This window comes from Puma concolor, chromosome B3 (genome assembly GCF_028749965.1).
Source record: "Puma concolor isolate L17-30 chromosome B3, mPumCon1.1.hap2, whole genome shotgun sequence".
In the NCBI taxonomy this organism is placed as follows: domain Eukaryota; kingdom Metazoa; phylum Chordata; class Mammalia; order Carnivora; family Felidae; genus Puma; species Puma concolor.
The window spans coordinates 139,648,724-139,667,311 of NC_141672.1; the positions used below are offsets into that span (position 1 = coordinate 139,648,724).

The 18,588-nt window shown below is 49.2% G+C and overlaps 1 protein-coding gene across 10 annotated transcripts in view; it reads left to right on the forward strand.

Moving 5' to 3' along the window:
- The window catches only part of AKAP13 (A-kinase anchoring protein 13), a 335,610-nt gene that overhangs the window by 164,698 nt on the left and 152,324 nt on the right, over positions 1 to 18,588 (forward strand). For all 10 annotated transcript variants that reach the window (XM_086711495.1, XM_086711489.1, XM_086711487.1 and 7 more), the window contains 2 exons: positions 9,858 to 10,056; positions 12,665 to 15,740. In XM_086711495.1, the coding sequence (XP_086567621.1) occupies positions 9,858 to 10,056; positions 12,665 to 15,740 (3,275 nt within the window). The remainder of the gene's footprint in view (positions 1 to 9,857; positions 10,057 to 12,664; positions 15,741 to 18,588) is intronic.

An 18,588-nucleotide genomic window follows, 5' to 3' on the forward strand; every position in this document is an offset into this window, starting at 1 on the left:
TAAAAATTATTTAAGATCCTGGAAGCAGTGCAGTAATGTGAGACTAGAAAATGCAGAACATCGGCTGTTGGAGGATCAAGGTGTTCCAGAAGTCGTGGAGCCCTGGAATTAGAACCCAAGTAGCCTGTCTGAATGTAGAGAGAAAAATGACCATGGAAGCCGTGGGCCATGAATCTCATGCCCCTAACACATGTGTACACCCCCAAAACGTAACCCTCCAAAGAGGGTATGTTAGAAATACCTCGTGTGTTTCACGGGTCTGCATTTTCTAGTGCAAAACAGGCAGCAGAGGCGGTTTTGTGTGGTGGTTAGAACACCAGCCCTGGGTCTGGCCCTGTGACTCACTAGCTGCGAGGCAGGTCACTGAATTTCTCACACCTTCGGTTTCCTCATCTGTAAATTGGGGTGATAGCTTCCTTCACAGCATAGTCGGAAGAATAAATGAGGCGATGTGATGTAAATAAAACTCATAGTTCAGTGTTTCGTACGTTGTTAAACCGTTAACAAACGCAGCTGTAAAAGGAAGTGACTAGGGTGTGTACCCCTCCTTTGTGGAAGGAAATAGAAACTATTATTAACTAATGTAATACTAAGTGTATCTCTGATCCTTAGAACAACTCTGTAAGAAAGCTGATATTATTGTCACTTTTTTGTAAACCGATGAAAAAGCTTTGGCTCTGAGAAGCTTAAATAATCTGTCTTGGACCAGACAATGATAAAAAGGGGTTTCTAAATTTTTTTTTAATGTTTATTTATTTTTGAGACAGAGCGAGAGACAGAGTACAAGTAGGGGAGAGGCAGAGAGAGAGAGGCAGACACAGAATCTGAAGCAGACTCTAGGGTCTGAGCTGTCAGCCAGAGCGTGATGCGGGGCTCGAACTCACGGACGGTGAGATCGTGACCTGAGCCGAAGTCTGACACTGGCCGAACCACCCAGGCGCCCCAGGGGGGTTGTAGTCCGACCTTAGCGCCCTGCTTTTTCATATGCTCCTGTGATCTCGCCTCCAGGGAAACCTAAATTCAATGTAATTAGATGAATTTGTGGTGATTCGTTATGGCAAGCAGAACAGTTTTTCCCCTTAGGGAATGGTAGGTGCCAGTTAGTATCAGTTTTGTGACAAATGTGGTGAACAATTTAGTGTGTCCTTTTTAAAAAGGAGATTGAGAGACTCGGTTGTCAGAGTTGACCTGTCTTTCCTCTGAGAGGAATGTGCTCGCTTCGAAGATCGCTGGGCGGCGAGCCCCTGGGCCGGACTGTTCCCTGCACCTTGCATACTGCTCGCCGGGCACCCGAGCTGCGTGTGCTGTTGAGTAACTCGGCAGAACTTTCTGCCACCGGAGGAATGCCCGTGTGGTGGACGGCACTGGGCCCGGAATGGACGTTCTTTGGATTTGTCCAAGACCTTCTTCCCCTCCAGGTCTCTCCTCTGCCTTCCAGTGACCCTCCGTGTGTCCTGCTGTGGCATCTGGCGAGGGCTTCCCGTCAAGAGCGACCCCTTGCACGAGAGCGGCGCGGCATCAGATTGCAGGAGAGCACAGGCTCTGGGTCTGTCCACCCGGGATTCGCATCCGTTCCTCCATCCTTTGTAGGGAGTGCCGCGTCAGGAGAGCACCACCTGTGTGCCAGGCACTATTAGAGAGTTTGCTTCCTGCCCCCTTTTGCTGCTGCAGCCCCCGTGCAGAAGGCCCGTTAGGGGCTTCTTCCAGAGTGTGGCGCTCGCTCAGAGAGGCCAGGTCTGTCGCCCAGGATCTCCCTTCTCCAAGTGGCAGTGTGTGTCGCTGGAAGCCAGGTGTATCGAACTGCTGACGGACGTGGTGTGGCTCGCGCGAGCGAGCTGGTATTTCTGAGTCTCCACATCCTCTCCTCTGAACTGGGAGTAGCGCTGCGTGGAAGGGTTCACACGAGGCTTAAACAGTATACGCACCTGCCCATTTCTCAGTAGATACCCAAATAATATTCGTTTCCTCCCTGCCTTAACTAAGAATTGCTGCCCCTGCCTTTTTGTAGGTTAATGTTTTAAATCACCCTCTTATTTTGAAAACTCTTGAACCGGGGCGCCTGGGTGGCGCAGTCGGTTGAGCGTCCGACTTCAGCCAGGTCACGATCTCGCGGTCCGTGAGTTCGAGCCCCGCGTCGGGCTCTGGGCTGATGGCTGGGAGCCTGGAGCCTGTTTCCGATTCTGTGTCTCCCTCTCTCTCTGCCCCTCCCCCGTTCATGCTCTGTCTCTCTCTGTCCCAAAAAATAAATAAACGTTGGAAAAAAAAAAAAATTGAAAACTCTTGAACCATAGAAAAGATGGCAAGAGCGGAACAATGAGCTCCTGTATGCTCTTCACCTAAACGCACATTTGTGATGCTTGCTTTATCGGTGGGATCGTATATATACGATCTGGCTGAACTCTTGAGAATGAGTTGCAGACTGGTCCCACTATTCCTAAGTGTTCCAGCATATTTTTTTTTTATTTTTATTTTTTTACATTTATTTATTTTTGAGAAACAGTGAGACATAGCGTGAGCGGGGGGAGGGGCAGGGAGAGAAGGAGACACAGAATCTGAAGCAGGATCCAGGCTCCAAGCTGTCAGCACAGAGACCGACGCAGTGCTCGAACCCAAAAACCCAGAAGATCATGACCTGAGCCGAAGTCAGACGCCCAACCGACTGAGCCACCCAGGCGCCCTCATCATATTCTTATCACAGTGCAGTTATCATTAATAGAACATTAATACGATCTCGTATGGGCTTTAGGTTCCCTTTTCGCCAGCTGCCCAGTAGTATCCTCATAGCAGTGGTCTCCCCCTGACCTTGGACATGCGCTGGGGCTAGTTCCTTGCCAAGTTCACCTTCTAAGCCATTTCTGCCGCTACATGGGCTTTACCGGAGTTGCTTCTTTAGGGGGTCTCGCCCTTCACAGAGAGCAAGTTCTCCATGATCTCAAACCGTTGGTAAGCATCGTGAGCAAAACAGAGGAATATTGGTACCCTGCCGTGGAGTGAAATCCGCGCATCTGTTTGAGTACGTACAGTGTGTCAAGAGAGTGAGCAGGGTAGCAAGGCCCCGCCAGCCAGGAGCAGTGTGGTCCTTGTCCTCGGTCGGATGACAGATGAGTAAAGAGAGCATGGCGGTGCAGCGCCCCGGGGCTTTCGGTGCCTGGTGAGAGACTGCCCTGGGGGGTCGTACTAGAAACTCAGGGTGAAGTGCGGGGTGCCTGGGAGTGGCTGGGAGCAGTATAAATTGCCTCATGAGAGGATGATTGGAACTTTCAAGGTCACCGTGGTGTTGGCCTCTCTGTCTTGAAGGCTGTTCTGGGGTCTGGCTGAATGTGACAGTCTAAGAAATTTTTAAGAGGCCTCAATACTGTCTGGTGGAGTAGGAATGAAGCGTCTCCATGCTGCGTAATTGGCACCATTAGTAGTGACAGTACCCCTTTCTTCAAAGGGGTGGTGTCCTCCCTGGGAGGAGAAAGGACCTGGGGAGAGACTGCCACCCACAGCATTGACACGTTCTCATCTGTACAACGCTCATTTGGAAGCAACAACAACAAAACATCCCAGCTGAGGCTGTGGTGCCTATTAATTCCCCAGTAGAAACAACCAGAATTGCAAGTAAACTTGTGGGTGTGCTTTTCTGTCTTGCCAGACTTGATTTGGTTGCAGTAAAATCTTTGTGTTACTTTTCTAAGGTAAACTTTAGATACTCAGGCATAGTCCCCTCTGTGGAAGAACTACAAAGCCAAGGGACAACGTAATTACGTACTGTGACCCAGAGAGGGCTTCTAATCAAGAGAGAAGGCTGGGCAGCTGATCTCCAAGTCCATAGGAGACTAAACAAGGAAAATGGCTGTGAAATGGGAAATGTGGTAGTTTTACATAAAGGAATTCTGTACTTTGGGGATTACAGAACATTTAGCTATGCCCCATGTTCTCACTGGGGAGGTGGGGAGAGGGGGAAGGCGGATGGAGAGAGAGCAGGGCTTTGACTTTCCTTCCCTGGACTGGCCCTATCACCAGCCAGCAATTCTTTCTCTGCAGATGGTTTTATTTGACGATTTTCAGCTACTTAAAAGATTGAACACCGTGTGTTAGCTATTTTTGTTGAAGTATACCAAGCCACAGCCACAATCTGCCGAGGCGCCTTGCAGCTTTGCAGCTTAGTCCTTGGCCTCGGAGCTGCTGTCTTCACATGCACCTGCTGCCCATTCGCTTCAGGGACACGGGTGACGGGCGGATGTTATCATTCATCAGAGCATGCTGTGGAAACCAATGAGGTTTGAACAGGTCACTTGACCATTTTGCTACCACTGCCATATGCAAAAGGGGTTTGGCTATATTTATACCCCGTGTTAATCTCTCTCTCTCTCTTCTTTTTTAACTTTTAACATTTATTTATTTTTGAGAGAGGGGGAGGAGCAGAGAGAGGGAGACACAGAATCTCAAGCAGGCTCCAGACTCTGAGCTGTCAGCACAGAGCCCGATGCGGGGCTCGAACTCACGGGCTGTGAGATCATGACGTGAGCTGAAGTCAGACGCTCAACTGACTGAGCCCCAGGCGCCCCTGTTAATAATCTCTTTTAAGGTGTACATTGTTCTGGCTGTGAAATCGGATACATTCTGATCAACACTGCTACAATGTCATGTCATAATTCACTCAAGTTTTTTCCTTCTTAGTGATGCATAAAGTAACGACACTTTTACAAGAAGTAGCATTGTAATTTTGATGAAACATGGCATGTTTAGTGCATGAGATGCCACACTTGCAAGTGTAAAACTCCTAGTTCTTTCTTGCTTTCTCGCTTCCGTGGAAGGGACCATACCTCCAGTGAGGCAGACTGTGGCTGTGTAGGAGCGCTCCGTGGTTGACCGTAGTCCGTGTGTTTGCACGTGTCCTGGAGAAGAGCTGCCATATTTATCTGGTGGCCCTGGCATCCAGTGGGATGCCTGCTGCTTAGTGGGTGTTGAGCAAATGTTTCCTTGAACGGTCTTTGAGAATTCCATTGTGAAGCAAGACCATAAAAACAAAGTTCTAGCTGGGAGTACTTAGAAAAAAGAAGGTAACTTAATTCAAGAGAAAATAAGTTGTGCCAGAAAGGGAGAGTTCTCTTAGGTCGTTACGTGAAGCAGCCATTATTGGCACTTCTAGATGTGTAATGATGTAGACACTGAAAGCGGGTGTGACCGACGTCAGAGCAGTTAGGAGAGGAGGAGGGGGCCGGCTGCGTTCAAGTGTTAGGGAGGCGGCACGTGGTGAGCTAAATACCCCCCTTCAGTGCTGGGGAGTCTGTTTGTGATGCCTCATCCGTCCTGGATCCCTCATCACTCTTCTGCGTACGTGGCTGTCTGTTTTGTGATCCTGTTGTTGGAAGAGCGTGGATTTTCTGTAACATAGCCCCACAATGTTAGGCCAGATTTACGTGTGTTGCTAAGCCAGTGCCTTAACGTGGACACGTTGCAGCTGTCATGCCAGCGAAGCTCGTGTCGCAGAGCGGAACGAGACAGTTGTCATTCTGGCGTTCATAGCTGAGCAGCCTTGGTCGTGAAGTTGTGTGGCTTTCTGCTTTATATCCACACGGTGCACGTGGGGTGCTGCTCCGTAGAATGCTTAAGAGGAGAAGGGAAAGCCTAGGCGATGGGGGCATACACCGTGCCTGCTTCCCTCCCAGCAGACAGGCGATAATGGGAAGGCACAGCAAAACTTTGGGGCAGGAGGAGACCTCACTGTTGCCTTAAGATGATTCTGTTGGGTAGATTTGGGGAGCGGTGGCGGGTGTAGGGCAGCTGGCCTGTAACAAGAGTGACTGCAAGAGTCCAGGTGACTCGGGGCCCGTAGGAAGTGAAGTAAGGCACCGAATGGGAAAGCCAGAACCAGCAGGATGTTCTGAAGAAGGTAAGTGGTGTTACTAGGGATGACCACTGTTCGTTCATGGAAATCAGTCGGGTTGCTGCCGCCTTGGGGGATGGGGGAACGTGAAACTGAGTTTTGACATCGGAGAATGCCCACCGCACATTCTGGCGAAGACATGGAAGTCGGTGGAAGTGTGGGACAGGAACGCGGACTTTGCAGCTGGAGAGAGATTTGGGAGGTGGGGTGGGGCTGTGGGAAAGGAGGAAAGGAAGTGGGAGAGGGTAGGAAGCTGATGTGTGCTGTGCTCACATCCACCATGTGAGGAGGAGGAGAGAGAGCCAGAGAAAACCGGAGGAACAGGATGGTTCTTCACGAACGTCCAGAGAGAATAAAGTTCAGGAGAATCCAGTCGCTATTTTAAAAGTCTGCAAAACTTGAGGGTGACGGGGACAGAGAAAAGCCACCGGATTTGGTATTTTCTTATCAGTGGACACCCGTGACCGTGAGGTTTTAGTGGCCAGTGGAGTGAGGGGGAGCCAAATTACAGAGCCTTGAAACATTTGGGTGACTGGTGCCGAGGCGGGTAGGGGAGGGGAGGGGAGGGAGGACAAAGTGGGCCAGTGGGTTGACAGCAGTGTTTCTCAAAGTCAGCACGACTGCCAGTCTGGGCCTGGTTATCCCTCGTGGGGAGCTATCCTGTGCATTGCAGAACCTCCCCCCACCCACCCACCCAAGGTGTGACCACCAGAAAATGTCTCCGCTGTCAGATGCCCCCCAGGCGCCAGATTCCTCGGTGAGATCTGGTCTCCAGGGCGGAGTGCAGATTTATGCTGCTGCTTCTTGACCCAGCAGGGCCCCAGTAATCCCTTCTGCTGCCACCGCCCCTCTGTCTCCTGCTGGTGGTTTAACCGCACTGGTAGGCAGGCGGGAAGGAGCTGGTCCAGAAGTGGGTGGAAAACAGCAGGCAGCCGGGGGAAGCATTACCCCGTCAGGTACCGAGGGAGGGCAGGCGGAACAGAGCAAACACACTGTTGGGAAGGGGCGTCTTTGACACTGGGGGGTGGTGGGCAGAGCCGTCTGTTAGTGGATGAAAATGGTTTTAGCTCCCTTTAGGTGGTCTCAAGCTTCTAAGACGGGCAGAAAGGTCACCCAAGAGTGAAGTAGACAAGGTTAAGGCTGGGCCTTTGACGAAATTATAGAAAGTTTCACTAACACACAAGTGAGTAAAAGCATTAACAGACCAGCAACGAGTCCTGGCTCAATAGGGGACTTGAAAAAATTTGTTAAAAACATGAATTAAAATCTTGGGGAAGACAACCTAAAACCCAGCCACTGTGACACTATTTTTATTTGTGCATTTTACTGCCTAGACTTACAGTTTTATGCTTTTTATTTTGCTTATTTCACTGAATGTTGTAGATTTCAGTGTTACTGAACTATTATTTCAGTTATTTGTGATGGCTACGTAATAGTCCAGAGATCAGTTTATCAAATAGCCCTCTCATTACTGACCAGGGGTTGTCCAGTTTTTAATACTATTATACCTAAAGTTGCAGTAAACGTTCTTATGCCTGGAGTTTTGCCACATTTTATTAGTGGGTTCAGTAAAAATTTTGTATGATGCTGAACACAGAGCACAGAATGTATTGGCTTAAAATGCCGCCTCAGTGAGGTGTTCCTGTCCCACCACACTGCTTTGTTTTTCTCCATAGCACTTGCTGTCTTCCAGAATACCAGTTGTTTTATTTAATCTGGCTGTTCTTGTCTCCCTTGCTAAGTATAGAAGTTCCAGCAGGGTAAGGATTTTGGTTTGTATCACCAGCACCTGGAATGCTTCCTGGCACACAGATACTTGCTGAACGGTGGGCTTGACCCAGACCTGCAGGCACGATGGGTTTGGAAGGGTGTCAGCACCAGGTGTTCCCAGAAGTCAGTGGGAGAATAATTGCATTGACTGGTCTTTGGTATCTAGACAGACTAGGAAGCAACACAAATTCACAGGGACATTGAGTCGGGAGATGGAAGGGTTATTGGCACCTGGAGGGGACTGTGGCAACGGAAGCACCTTCCTCTGGAAGGAGAGCCTGGGAATGGTAGAAGGTAGATAGTCTGTGGTTACAGATGGCAGTTCCTCAAGGTTTAGACAGTAGAAAGGAAGCAGTCCGAGAGTTAGTAGTGGCAAGGTTGGTGGAGAATTCCATTTTGCTGGGAATGGAGTGCGTCACTTTTTAATTGCCCCTGCCTCGGCAAACAGTCCTCTCTTCTTAGTGGACTATACTTGGTTCATGCTGGGATGGGGTCTGTAAATCAGGTTTTGTTTTCAGAGGTCTTTTCTTAGTGGAGTATGGCTGTAGGAGGTAATCTGAGTAATCAGCTATGCTACCGATTCTGTCAGACAGTTAACCAGAGTTAGCGACAATGGCAACCCAAATTGAGCTTCAAAACTCCGTTTACAGAGAAGTCACGCCCCTTTATTTGGTATAGCTGATTGGTCACTTAGTCGAGTCATTCAGTTGAACCTTTAAGTAACTATCTTATAAGTGGAATTGACCCTTGAACAGTCCATTGTTGGCGCAGGGGGCGAACCCTCTGTGCAATCAAAAATCGAATGTAAGTATAGACTCCCCAAAAACCTAATAGCCTACTGTTGCTCGGAAGCCTTACCAATAACATAAACAGCCAGTTAATGTAAACTTTGTATGCTACATGCATTACGCACTGTAATCTTCTAGTAAAGGAGCCCAGAGAAAAGAAGATGGTACTGAGAAAGTCATAAGGAAGAGAAAATATGTTTATAGAACCGTACTGTATTTCTGGGGAGAAAAATCTGTGTGTAAATGGACCCGTGCAGTTCAAACCCCTGTTGCCCAAGAAGAGTCAACTGTACTTTTCTTTTTGAGGTCACTTCACTCAGAGTAGAGCGACCTGGTAAGCACATAAGGATTTAGCCGAGTGTTTGCCAAGTTCATTTTAAGCAACTGCTGGGGTGTCACTCATGAGTATGGACATTACAGTGGTTTTCTTTTGGAACAGCCTTCATTGTTACTCAGCCAGCATACAATTATTCACTTCTGGGCTTTCTTATATAACATATTGTTAGTTTCAAATTCCAGTTATTATCTGGTGAGTTGTTAATGACAGACAGGTGTGATTTAGTAAATAAAACACTGCAGAGAGGGAGTCGTGTGTCATCCCTCCCATTTCTCCGTGGGTGGCATGTCTGTTTCTTCTTCATGCTTCATTCTTAATTCTTCCATTTTAAAACAGAACGATCTCAAACGTAGCCTTCCTTCTCCTTCCAGAATCTGTGGGGTACTTTACCAATCTCCTGGTTCATAAAGAGAATTTATGTTTTGAGGCCTTTCCCCGAAATGCTTTTTTTACACACCTGTACCTTTGTCGGCCTTATTTCATTTATTACGATACTAGTTGAGCAAGGTTGTTTTCCAGATGAAAAAAAATTTGAACTTGGAGTTCTTAGAACCAAGTGGTTTCCTAATTGTAATGACAAGAATAGCGTATATGGCATCCAGTCGTGGTCTGTATGGTTGACTTTGAGAGTTGTCAACAAAAGTTGGAGTGCCCTTGCGTGGGTTGTACTGACTACTTCTTCACTTCCCAGTATAGTCGCTGCAGTTAACGTGTGGTGTAACCCAATTTGAGAGAAATGCGTAATAAGCCTTGCTTCTAGTGAAAACCAGGCTAAGACCATCCTCCTCGCATTTCCTCATTAAGTTGGTTGTTAGCATAATATTAACTATTTTAAGCTCCCAGACCTCTCTTTATCTTGATCAAAACATTGTTTAGGAGGAATCCTGCAGTTCTCATTTAATCCATTTGTGACCTCTTCTGAGGAGGATGGAGCAGTTAGTTAGGGCCATGCCTGAATCCCTGGGGAAGTGCCCAAACCAGACTTCTGCTGCAGGTCCCCCAGAGCAGCCGGGTAAGAGCAGAGGGCTGGCGCTGAGCTGCCGGGAGCAGAACGTACGTGTGTTAACCAGCAGTTGCCTGCTTCCAGGGAGAACGCCGGAGAACCAGACTCCTGGAGCCGTCTATCCTATGAGATACCTTACGGAGACTGTTCTGTGAGGCACCATCGAGAGCTGGACGTCTATACGTTAACCTCTGAGTCCGAAGCGCACCATGAACCCCCATTTCCTGGAGACCGTTGCACTGGACACATATTTAAACTTAGGAACATCCAACAGCAGCTAATGGTAAGGAAGAAAATGTCCATTTTCAGGCTTTTGTGCCCTCACTCTTTCCCCTAGTGAACCTTGCTATAATTGGAGCCTAAAAATGCTCTCCTCACAGATTGTGAAACCCCTTAGGGCAGTTTTAGTGGTGTTGGATGTTACCACTTACAGATAGGGGGCGGCAGCAGGAGGCCGCGGGCAGTTTTCTTTCTTTTTTTTTTTTTTGCCACGTTTTTGAAATAATGAAAGATACACGTACACACTGCAGATGCAGAAACATACGCAACAACTAGAACTCCGTTTTCCTGGCATCAAGGGAAATTCGTCTGTTTATAAATTTGTCAGTTTAGCTTTATAAAACTGAGCAAAACAGTTCCTGAGATGGTTGCTATACTCAGAGATAAAGCCTCACAACTAGTCCAGTGAGCGATGATAATGTTACTATATTTAAATTGATAGTTGGATGGTAAAAAGATCACTAAAAAAATAAAGATTTTATAATCCACTCAAGCCTTCAAGATAAAGTTGTTGCCAGACGTAAAAACATTACAGACTCCCTGGTAGCATTTATTATGCATAACATAAACGTCATATGGGTACATGTCTCTTGGCCATAACATCTGAAGGCTAAGTTTACATAATTTTTCCACCCAGTTTATTTCAGAGCTGATTTGATTTGGAGAAAGCTTGACAGTAATTTCATTTAAGGTCGCCTGGGGTCAACTCAGTACTGGAGGCCTCTTTGGGAGCAGGCATTATTTTTGAGGTCAGCAGGCCAAGACACCCCACAGCAGGGCTGTGTGATGGGCCTGCCTTTCCCCTTCTGAATCGTGCACGCCCAGAACAGGCATCATTTTGTTTTGCTCTGAACGGACTGCTGAGTCCGATTTTCCTTTAGAGCTCTTCTTACTGGGTGAATGACGGTCCACCTGAAAATCTCAGCTTGCAGGTGCCAAAGTTACTGTCTCGTATAGCAATGCTTGACCGGAAACTATGAGAAATGAAAACTCGGAGAGGATGCATGCTGTTAGGAGCTTTTAAAGTTGTTTGTGAAACACCACTTGTTTCTGGAACGTTCACCCTTTATTAAATGTAATGACTTGCTTTCATAATTTGTAGGGGACGGTTACATTCTCAGCAACAGTGGAAGCAAATTAATTTGAACCTCTAAGCAGCATAGCGCAAAAGCTTTTACTGAAAATCCACTTTTTGCTGGGGGGTGGGGGGGAGGGCGGTACTCTCTTACTAGAAAGACTTTAGTGAGCATACCACATATTACACTTGCACGTGGAAATTTCTACAATAGGCCCGGTTAGTAGACAGGACTAGTGTGATGTAGGAGAACTGTTAAGTGCTTACTGAGAGAGTAAATGAACCAGAGAGGGCACAGTAGATCTGTGTGAGACCATTGCAGTAGGTCAGACAGTGGGGAAGAGCAAAGCCAGATGTCTTACAAATAGTTTCTATGTGTTGAACAAATAGTAGTATTATAAGAATTCCTGAAACCTTGGTATAAAAGGCAAACCAACCCCAAAGATGAGCTGTGTTTTTCTCCATTTTTCCTAAGCCTTGTCTAAAAGTACATTTGAATTTTGCATGCTTATAACCTTAAATTAACTCTAGGCTTTATTTATTTTTTCCAACATTGTATTGTAAATCTGTATTTCAGATTTCACTGTGGTCTTCATAGTTCACATTTATGTAACAGCTTGGCATCTGCCATCAGGTTGAATGACTGTGATTTTTTTTTTTTAACCATTCCCGTATAGTTGGTTATATCTGTTTGTGTTTTTTAAAATACTGCAAAGTTGCAAAATGTAATTTTGAGATGACCTACAATATCATCAAGCCACAGTACTTTCTAAGAATAATCAAGAATTTGGTATTATGGGGAACCTGGGTGGTTCAGTCAGTTGAACATTCGACTTCAGGTAAGGTCACGATCTCATGGTTCTTGAGTTTGAGCCCCGCATTGGTCTGTCTGCACAGAGCCTGCTTCAGATCCTCTGTCCCCTTCTCTTTACCCCTCACCCTGCGCATGAGCGTGCGTGCACGCTCTCAAAAATAAACATGGAAAAAAGTTTTTTAAAGAATTGGTTATTATTAGTTTGATATGTTCTTGTTTAATGTTTGGTACTAGATAACAGAGGAACTGCTTTTTTTTTTTTTTTAAGTAAAAGAATATCCCCTATCTACTTAAAAAAAAATTTTTTAAGTTTATTTTCAGAGTGGCGAGGGGCAGAGAGAGGTGGAGACAGAATTTTAGGGCTCCACACTGAACGTGGTCATGGGGCCTGATCTCAAAAACCGTGAGATTGTGACCTGAGTCGAAATCAAGAGTCAGACACTTTTTGGACTGAGCCATCCAGGCGCCCCTCTCCCATCAACCTTTCCAGAATGAGTTCATAAAATTTAGGAAATAGTCATCTTGTATATTCTTGGCCATTTTTATCTTTGCAGTGGATATGCAGCTACAAGAGAAGATGTGTTTGTATCTATTTAGATCAGCTTACCATGTGATCATAGGGCTGGAAAGGCAATGAGTGGTCTCCGGCAGGAGTTTTGCGTATAGGTGTCAGTGCCCTCTTCCCAGGGACCGTTCTTAAAAGTATCTTTCATTTCCTCCTAGAAAACAAACCTTAAGCAGATGGACAATCCCATGCCCTTAATGGTGACAGCACAGGATCCTTCAGGTGTGCCCGCTGCTCAGGATACAGACAGCCAGTGTCTCTGCTGTGCATCAGCCCCCAGGGACGGCCAGCAGCGCCGTCTTCCCGAAGACACCGCAAGCTCTCCGTGCTGCCCAGGGAGCACTGCCGGCGGGATTGCAAGTTCCTGCGATTTGTCAGGTGTGGCTAAGGAGGAGCACACAGACTGTTCCTGCGGGAGGAGAACTGCAGGCGTGGAGAGGAAAGGGGAAGAGGTGGAGGCAGCACGCGCTGCGGACTGCGGAGCCGCATCTGGGCCCAGCCACTGCCTGCAGAGTGTGCCCGATTGTGAAGGAAAGGGCGCAGGGGGCGTCCCCTGCTGTGGACTCAGAAACGGAGAAACTGGAACAGAATCTGCCACACTGGCCGCGGACCAGGAGTCTCCAGGCGCCGGAGACCACGTCCCGCAGGGAGACGTGGCCATGCAGCCGGGCACCGCTGCCATTCGGCATCTGTCTGGAGGGGAGCTTGCAGTCGGCGTCGCAGCGACTGCTGGGGACCCAAAATGTGATCTCGGGAACACAGACACCCCCACCCAGAAGAACGTGCTTGAAGCTGGGGGGAGCACGGGTGAAGAGGTTGCCAGCTCTGGTGTCAGCACGGCTGGAGCCTGTGATGGAAGAGGCCCGAGGAAGCCTGCAGGTGAAGCCGGCGCTCCTCACGGCGTCCCTGCCACTGCTTCCCTGGAGGCTTCCAGACCTGTCGAGTGTTCACCTGCAGGCAGTAACGGAGAAGCCTCCACCGTCAAAACTGCAGAGACTAAAACTTCGCGAGGTTGTGAGGGGGGCGCTGGGGTTCCACCAAATCCGAGCCCCCCAGTACTTGCAGCTGCAGCGGAAGACACGCCTGCCGATGGGTTTGAGCCCTGTGCTCCCTTGGCAGGCACAAGTGTGCCAGCATCGCCCTCTGGCCTAACCTTTCCTGGGCCCCAAAAAGACACGGCAAACCAGGAGCCAGAAACGGATTCACCTCCCATCCAAAGCCCAAACGGCGAATCACCCCTCTGTCCCCCCGCTGGAGGTGGCAAGCCGTGTGCTGTCTCCACGCGGCAGCAGGACATGGTGACTTCTGGTGGTGTGTTGGCTGCGGAACGCTGTGATGACATAGTTACCCGGCCTGAAAGCCCCCCAGGACTGCCCCCCACGCAGCATCCACCCCCCGCCGCCTGCTGTGAAGGTCCACGGGCTAGCCCAGCCGCCCCCGGCCCTGTGCGAGATACCCAGGAACATGTGGCATTTTGTCGTCTTGAAGTTTCGGATACGAAGGGCCAAGGAGGAGATTTGAAATTAGAAACCAACTCAACAGATACGCTCGGGGTGCGTCCGCACGCTGCTGCCCTCGGAGCCGAGAAGGAGCTGGTGCCGGACCAGGCAGTGACATCAGACAGGGCTTTTTCTCTGGCAGGCGGTTCAGGCAGTGAATCAGTAACCAAAGATGACGCGCTTTCTCTTGTCCCCTCCCAGAAAGAAAAGGGAACAGCAGCTCCTGGACTACATACGGCTCCAGACGGTAGAGATGGCCCGGGCGGAGATGCGAACGAGCCCCTAGAAGACGGCGCCGCAGGCCTGCCCGTGCCCTCCGCCGCTCTCCAGCTTCAGCCCAGCATGGGGAATACCAGTCCCACGGCACTTGGCGAGGAACAAGGGGGACCCTGCCTCTCAGCAGCCCCCGAAGTTCCGAATCTCGAGGGTGGTGCGGACTCGTCTCTGCTGCCTGCGGGGAAGGCCACTGTGGCCTCCAGTTCCATTTTGACTGAAGAAGGGAAAAATCTGGTGCTTCCAGAAAGCTCTGAAGCTCAGGGACAGGGTGGCAGGGATAAAGCAGTGACTTGTTCCCCTGTTAAGGAAGACACGCTTTCCTTGGGAACGTTTCAGGAAGAGCGGAGAACACCACCTCCCGGACAGGAGGCGCGGGGACTCCGTGGAGAGCCCGGCTCTGCTGGCTGTGGCGAGGACAGAGCCCTGGAGCACGGCAACACGCTGGACACGCCCTCGGCCTGCCTTGATGCAGAAACTCAGCAAAACAAGGAAGTGGCCTCACCAGTCTCGCCACCGACTGAAGGTGGGGCTGCACAGAGCCTGGTGCCGCCGGGAGCCGGGCTGGCTGCAGCCCCACGCCAGGAAGCCCTGGGTGCAGAGCAGGGCAGCTCGGCTCCCTCGCCAGGGATCTTACCAGATGGGGCTGAGGCTCAGCCTTGCAGTCGAGCTTTTGCTCTGGATGCTGGAGTGCAAAACCTTAACTCCCAGGGAATAAACCCTGCTTGTGAGGTGAACGGAAAGGTGGCCTTGGATGTCGCCGTGGCTAACGCTTTACCAGGCACCGTTGGGGCCGGGAGACAGGCTGCATCACACAACACACAAGACCTCCCGCTTCCAAAAGCCTCGTTGAGCCAGGAGGAGAATATGATCCTGGGGTCGCCAGGAGCTTTACCAGACAGAGGAGTGACTGACCCACAGGGCGCTGCGACTCCAGAGTTGCTCCCTCTCGGTTGGAAGGAAGCGGACCACGGCAGCAGCTTGGGCAGCTCCGGGGAGGCACAGGTGGACACCCAGGCACATCACATCCTACGGCAGCCTGTTGCCACAGAGGTCCCCCTGGAGGCTGGGCTCCCACGCACTGGTGACCAGGCCCCAGGCGGGGAAAGGAGCGCTCCCCCTCTGCCCTGTGCTGCGCATCTGCCCGAGAGCGCCGACTCCATCGAGGAGGCCGCAAGTCGCATTGTGGAGGCCGTCCTAGATCAAGTCAAGGCCTCGGGAGCACTCCTCACTGGGCGGGGGACCAGTCACATGTCACTGTCCAGTCCTCCAGAGTCAGGCCCGGTGACCGAGCGGCCAGTGAGTGCTTCTGCAGGGAACGTGATCGCCTTTGTGCCTGGGCAGACCCCACAAACGGGCAGTGTTCGTGAAGAAGCCCCTGGCAACCTCGCAGGGTGTTCGGCTGAAAGCGGGGAGCTGGAGAAGATGAATCTGCCTGCTGACGGACCTGAGCCGGCAACAGGTAAGCAGAGCAGAATACAAAAGTCCCAGCTTGTGGAACAGATTCCCTGAAGAGTCTCTGAGACGTGCTGGCAAAAAGTGGGCGTCTCTGTGGTTTTAGAAGCGTCTTTCATTCATTGGGTACATTGCCAGGTTCACAGCAACCACCCCCCACCCCCAACCCCCCCGCCCCGCCCGCTGTCAGGACAGGCACGTCAGCATGGGGTTGGACAGATTTTGCTTCCTGTATTGCGGACTCCTGGCTTGTTTGATTAAGCCTTGTCACACCAGGGCAGTGGGAGTTTTGTTCACCGAGAAAATTGTCTAGTGTGCAGGTGCTTTGCAACGATAAAGGAATTTAGCAGATGTTTTTATCCGTGTGGCTTAGTCCTTTTCTCCAGAACTGTGAAAAAGCAATGCTGCAAAAACATGTTTTGCTTACAAGCCTAGAGCACTTTTCTTCCCCTGTCGTCCTGGTCCGTGTCCTGAGCAAATAGAGTCAGGGTGGTTTCGTGAAACAGCTGCAAGTGTCGTTCTGTGCGTGTGACCCCACGTCCAAAATGGTGGCATTAGGTCATTGGGGAGGGGTGGGGGAGGGGAGCAGAGAGACGGCCCTCCCTTTCCTGCCCGCGGAGCCGACTTCCAGCTCCATTGCCTCTTGCTCTCGGGCAGCAGTCTGGGAGTGCAGGCCCCCGCGCAGCGCAGGGCATGGGATGCAGGATGTCCGCCCGAGTGCGCTGAGCCGCCGTCACAGGGCACACGTCGTGTCTGCTTATCTGGGTGAAGCAGCTGTTCCGAGCAGATTGCTCGCACAGCAGCCTGTCCCATCTGTGGGTAACCATGTCCAGAGAGAGCAGACAGAAACCGCTGTTGCTCAGTGGAAATAAATGACGTGAATAAAACTTCTTGGGGGTTGAGGCTGAAGCCGAACCAGAGTCCCAACGTGGTGCAGCCGTTAAAGGTCAGTTCGATTCGCACTTTGATGCCACCACCTGTTACCAGGTGTGGACCGAGGACCCACCTCCATGCTCGCCCCCAGGCTGCAGAGGTAAGAAGGAGCCTGATTTGTTTTTGTGGTTTGTTTTTGCTGTTTTTTCCAATTTTTGAAAATCGGGTTAAGTGTGGTAGGTGTTAAGAGGGTGGGGGTGGGGTGTGTAGAGAAACAAACAGACACAACAAGAGGTTGCTTAGGAAAGAGAGTAACCTCAACCCCGTGGGCATTCTCCCTGATGAGGGGTCTTTAACCATTTATAATCTTTTTTTCCCCCCATGGAAGGCTTTAAGAAACCCGAAGTAGTGTGTTTTTGGTGAGGTGAGGTTTTTAGTTCTATTCATGGTTTGGATGGTCAGTGATAGAAATTTGTTGGCCGCTGGCTCAGAGTTTAAATGAAAAGGTCTCTAATTTTTAAAATAAGATACAACAACAAGTCTATTTTGGGGGCCCTGGCAGGTTGACATTTCAGAAGAATAGGGAGTGGCTGTAAGCTGATGCCGGGCTGTGTTCTCTTCATTCGGGCGCTATGTCTTGAGCCACACGGGCTGCAGTTATTTGTTTTTCTGGCTCAGCAGTCAGAATTTAACCCAAGCAACTGCAAATTATGTGAAGTTTGTGTCTGTAACACCCAGAGAGAAGAGGTAGAAACCAGGGGAAATTTCAGACTTTGATTTTCGGTGGTACGTAGCAATGGTATAGACGCTAAGAGATGATTTTTAAGATTTTGAGGTTTCAGGAAGGAAAACGAGCTGAAGTTTCAGCAGTGTGTCTGCGTTTACAGTTGGTTGTTATGTGTGGGCGAGTTGTTCTGCTCCCAGGAGTCATATGTGTTCAAGGCTCATGATCTTATATTGCAGAGTAGCCAGTCATGAAGTAGTAAGTGCTTTCTTTGGGGCGGGGGGAATGCCAGGATCAGGGAAAGTCCCTGGTCACATTGCCCTGGAGACAAAGCACCTGAGTGTGATCTCAGCCAAAGGGTATTTTCTGGGAAGTTTACATTCCTGGATTTACACATACTCTTTTATGAGTGAAGAGACTTTGGTTCAACTGTTGATTTGGAACAAGCCACATGGCTTTGGCCTCTGTTTTTATATGCTGCTGCAGATAAAGCCAAATAGAAATTAAGATGAGAAAACACGAAAGTTCTGGTTAGAGACAGGGGATGTGGCCCCTCACCCGAGTGCATTGATCACAGTGGTTTGGGAAGTTAGTTGTACTTGACTGAGCCAGGCCAGGCCCGTAGAAATTCCCAGCACCCCTGTGTCTCAGTAATCACTGTTCACCGTTGTGATTGGTCGCTGCTTGCCAAGGTCCATATTTTCACTAGACGGGTATAGGATGGTAAGGTTGTGTCAAAAATTACACCCCCCAAATAAATAAAAGTCATCAACCACCAGAAGAAAAAATGACTCTTACTTAGAAATGTTTTGATTAGGGAGTCCTTCTTGAGGGGATTGCCTACTCCAGTTGTTTTCACTTTATTTACATTTTCTGAAATGTAAGGTAGAGTTTGAATCTTTGGGCAAGGAAACTTGTTTTTGCCCACTTTTAAATTGCTAGTAAGATTGTATAATTATAAACGGGGGCAAAGGAAGAATTTATAAATGTTCATTAATAGGAATGTCACATTCCTAAATCTGAAGTAGATCTTTGGGCACATCATAATGTGTATTAGAATAAAATCTTAGTAGGATTTATTCTTTGGTGAAAGAAACTCTTCTGCCCTTTGATGTAGGGAACATTTTTTTTTCCCCACCGGAGCAGTGGCATGACTAGATGAAAACCAGCCACAGAAAAATTTCCACATGAAATTGAGGTGATAGTTCTATTTTTATCTGTATTGTCAAGGTGAATTTTTACCCTTCACTTAACAATG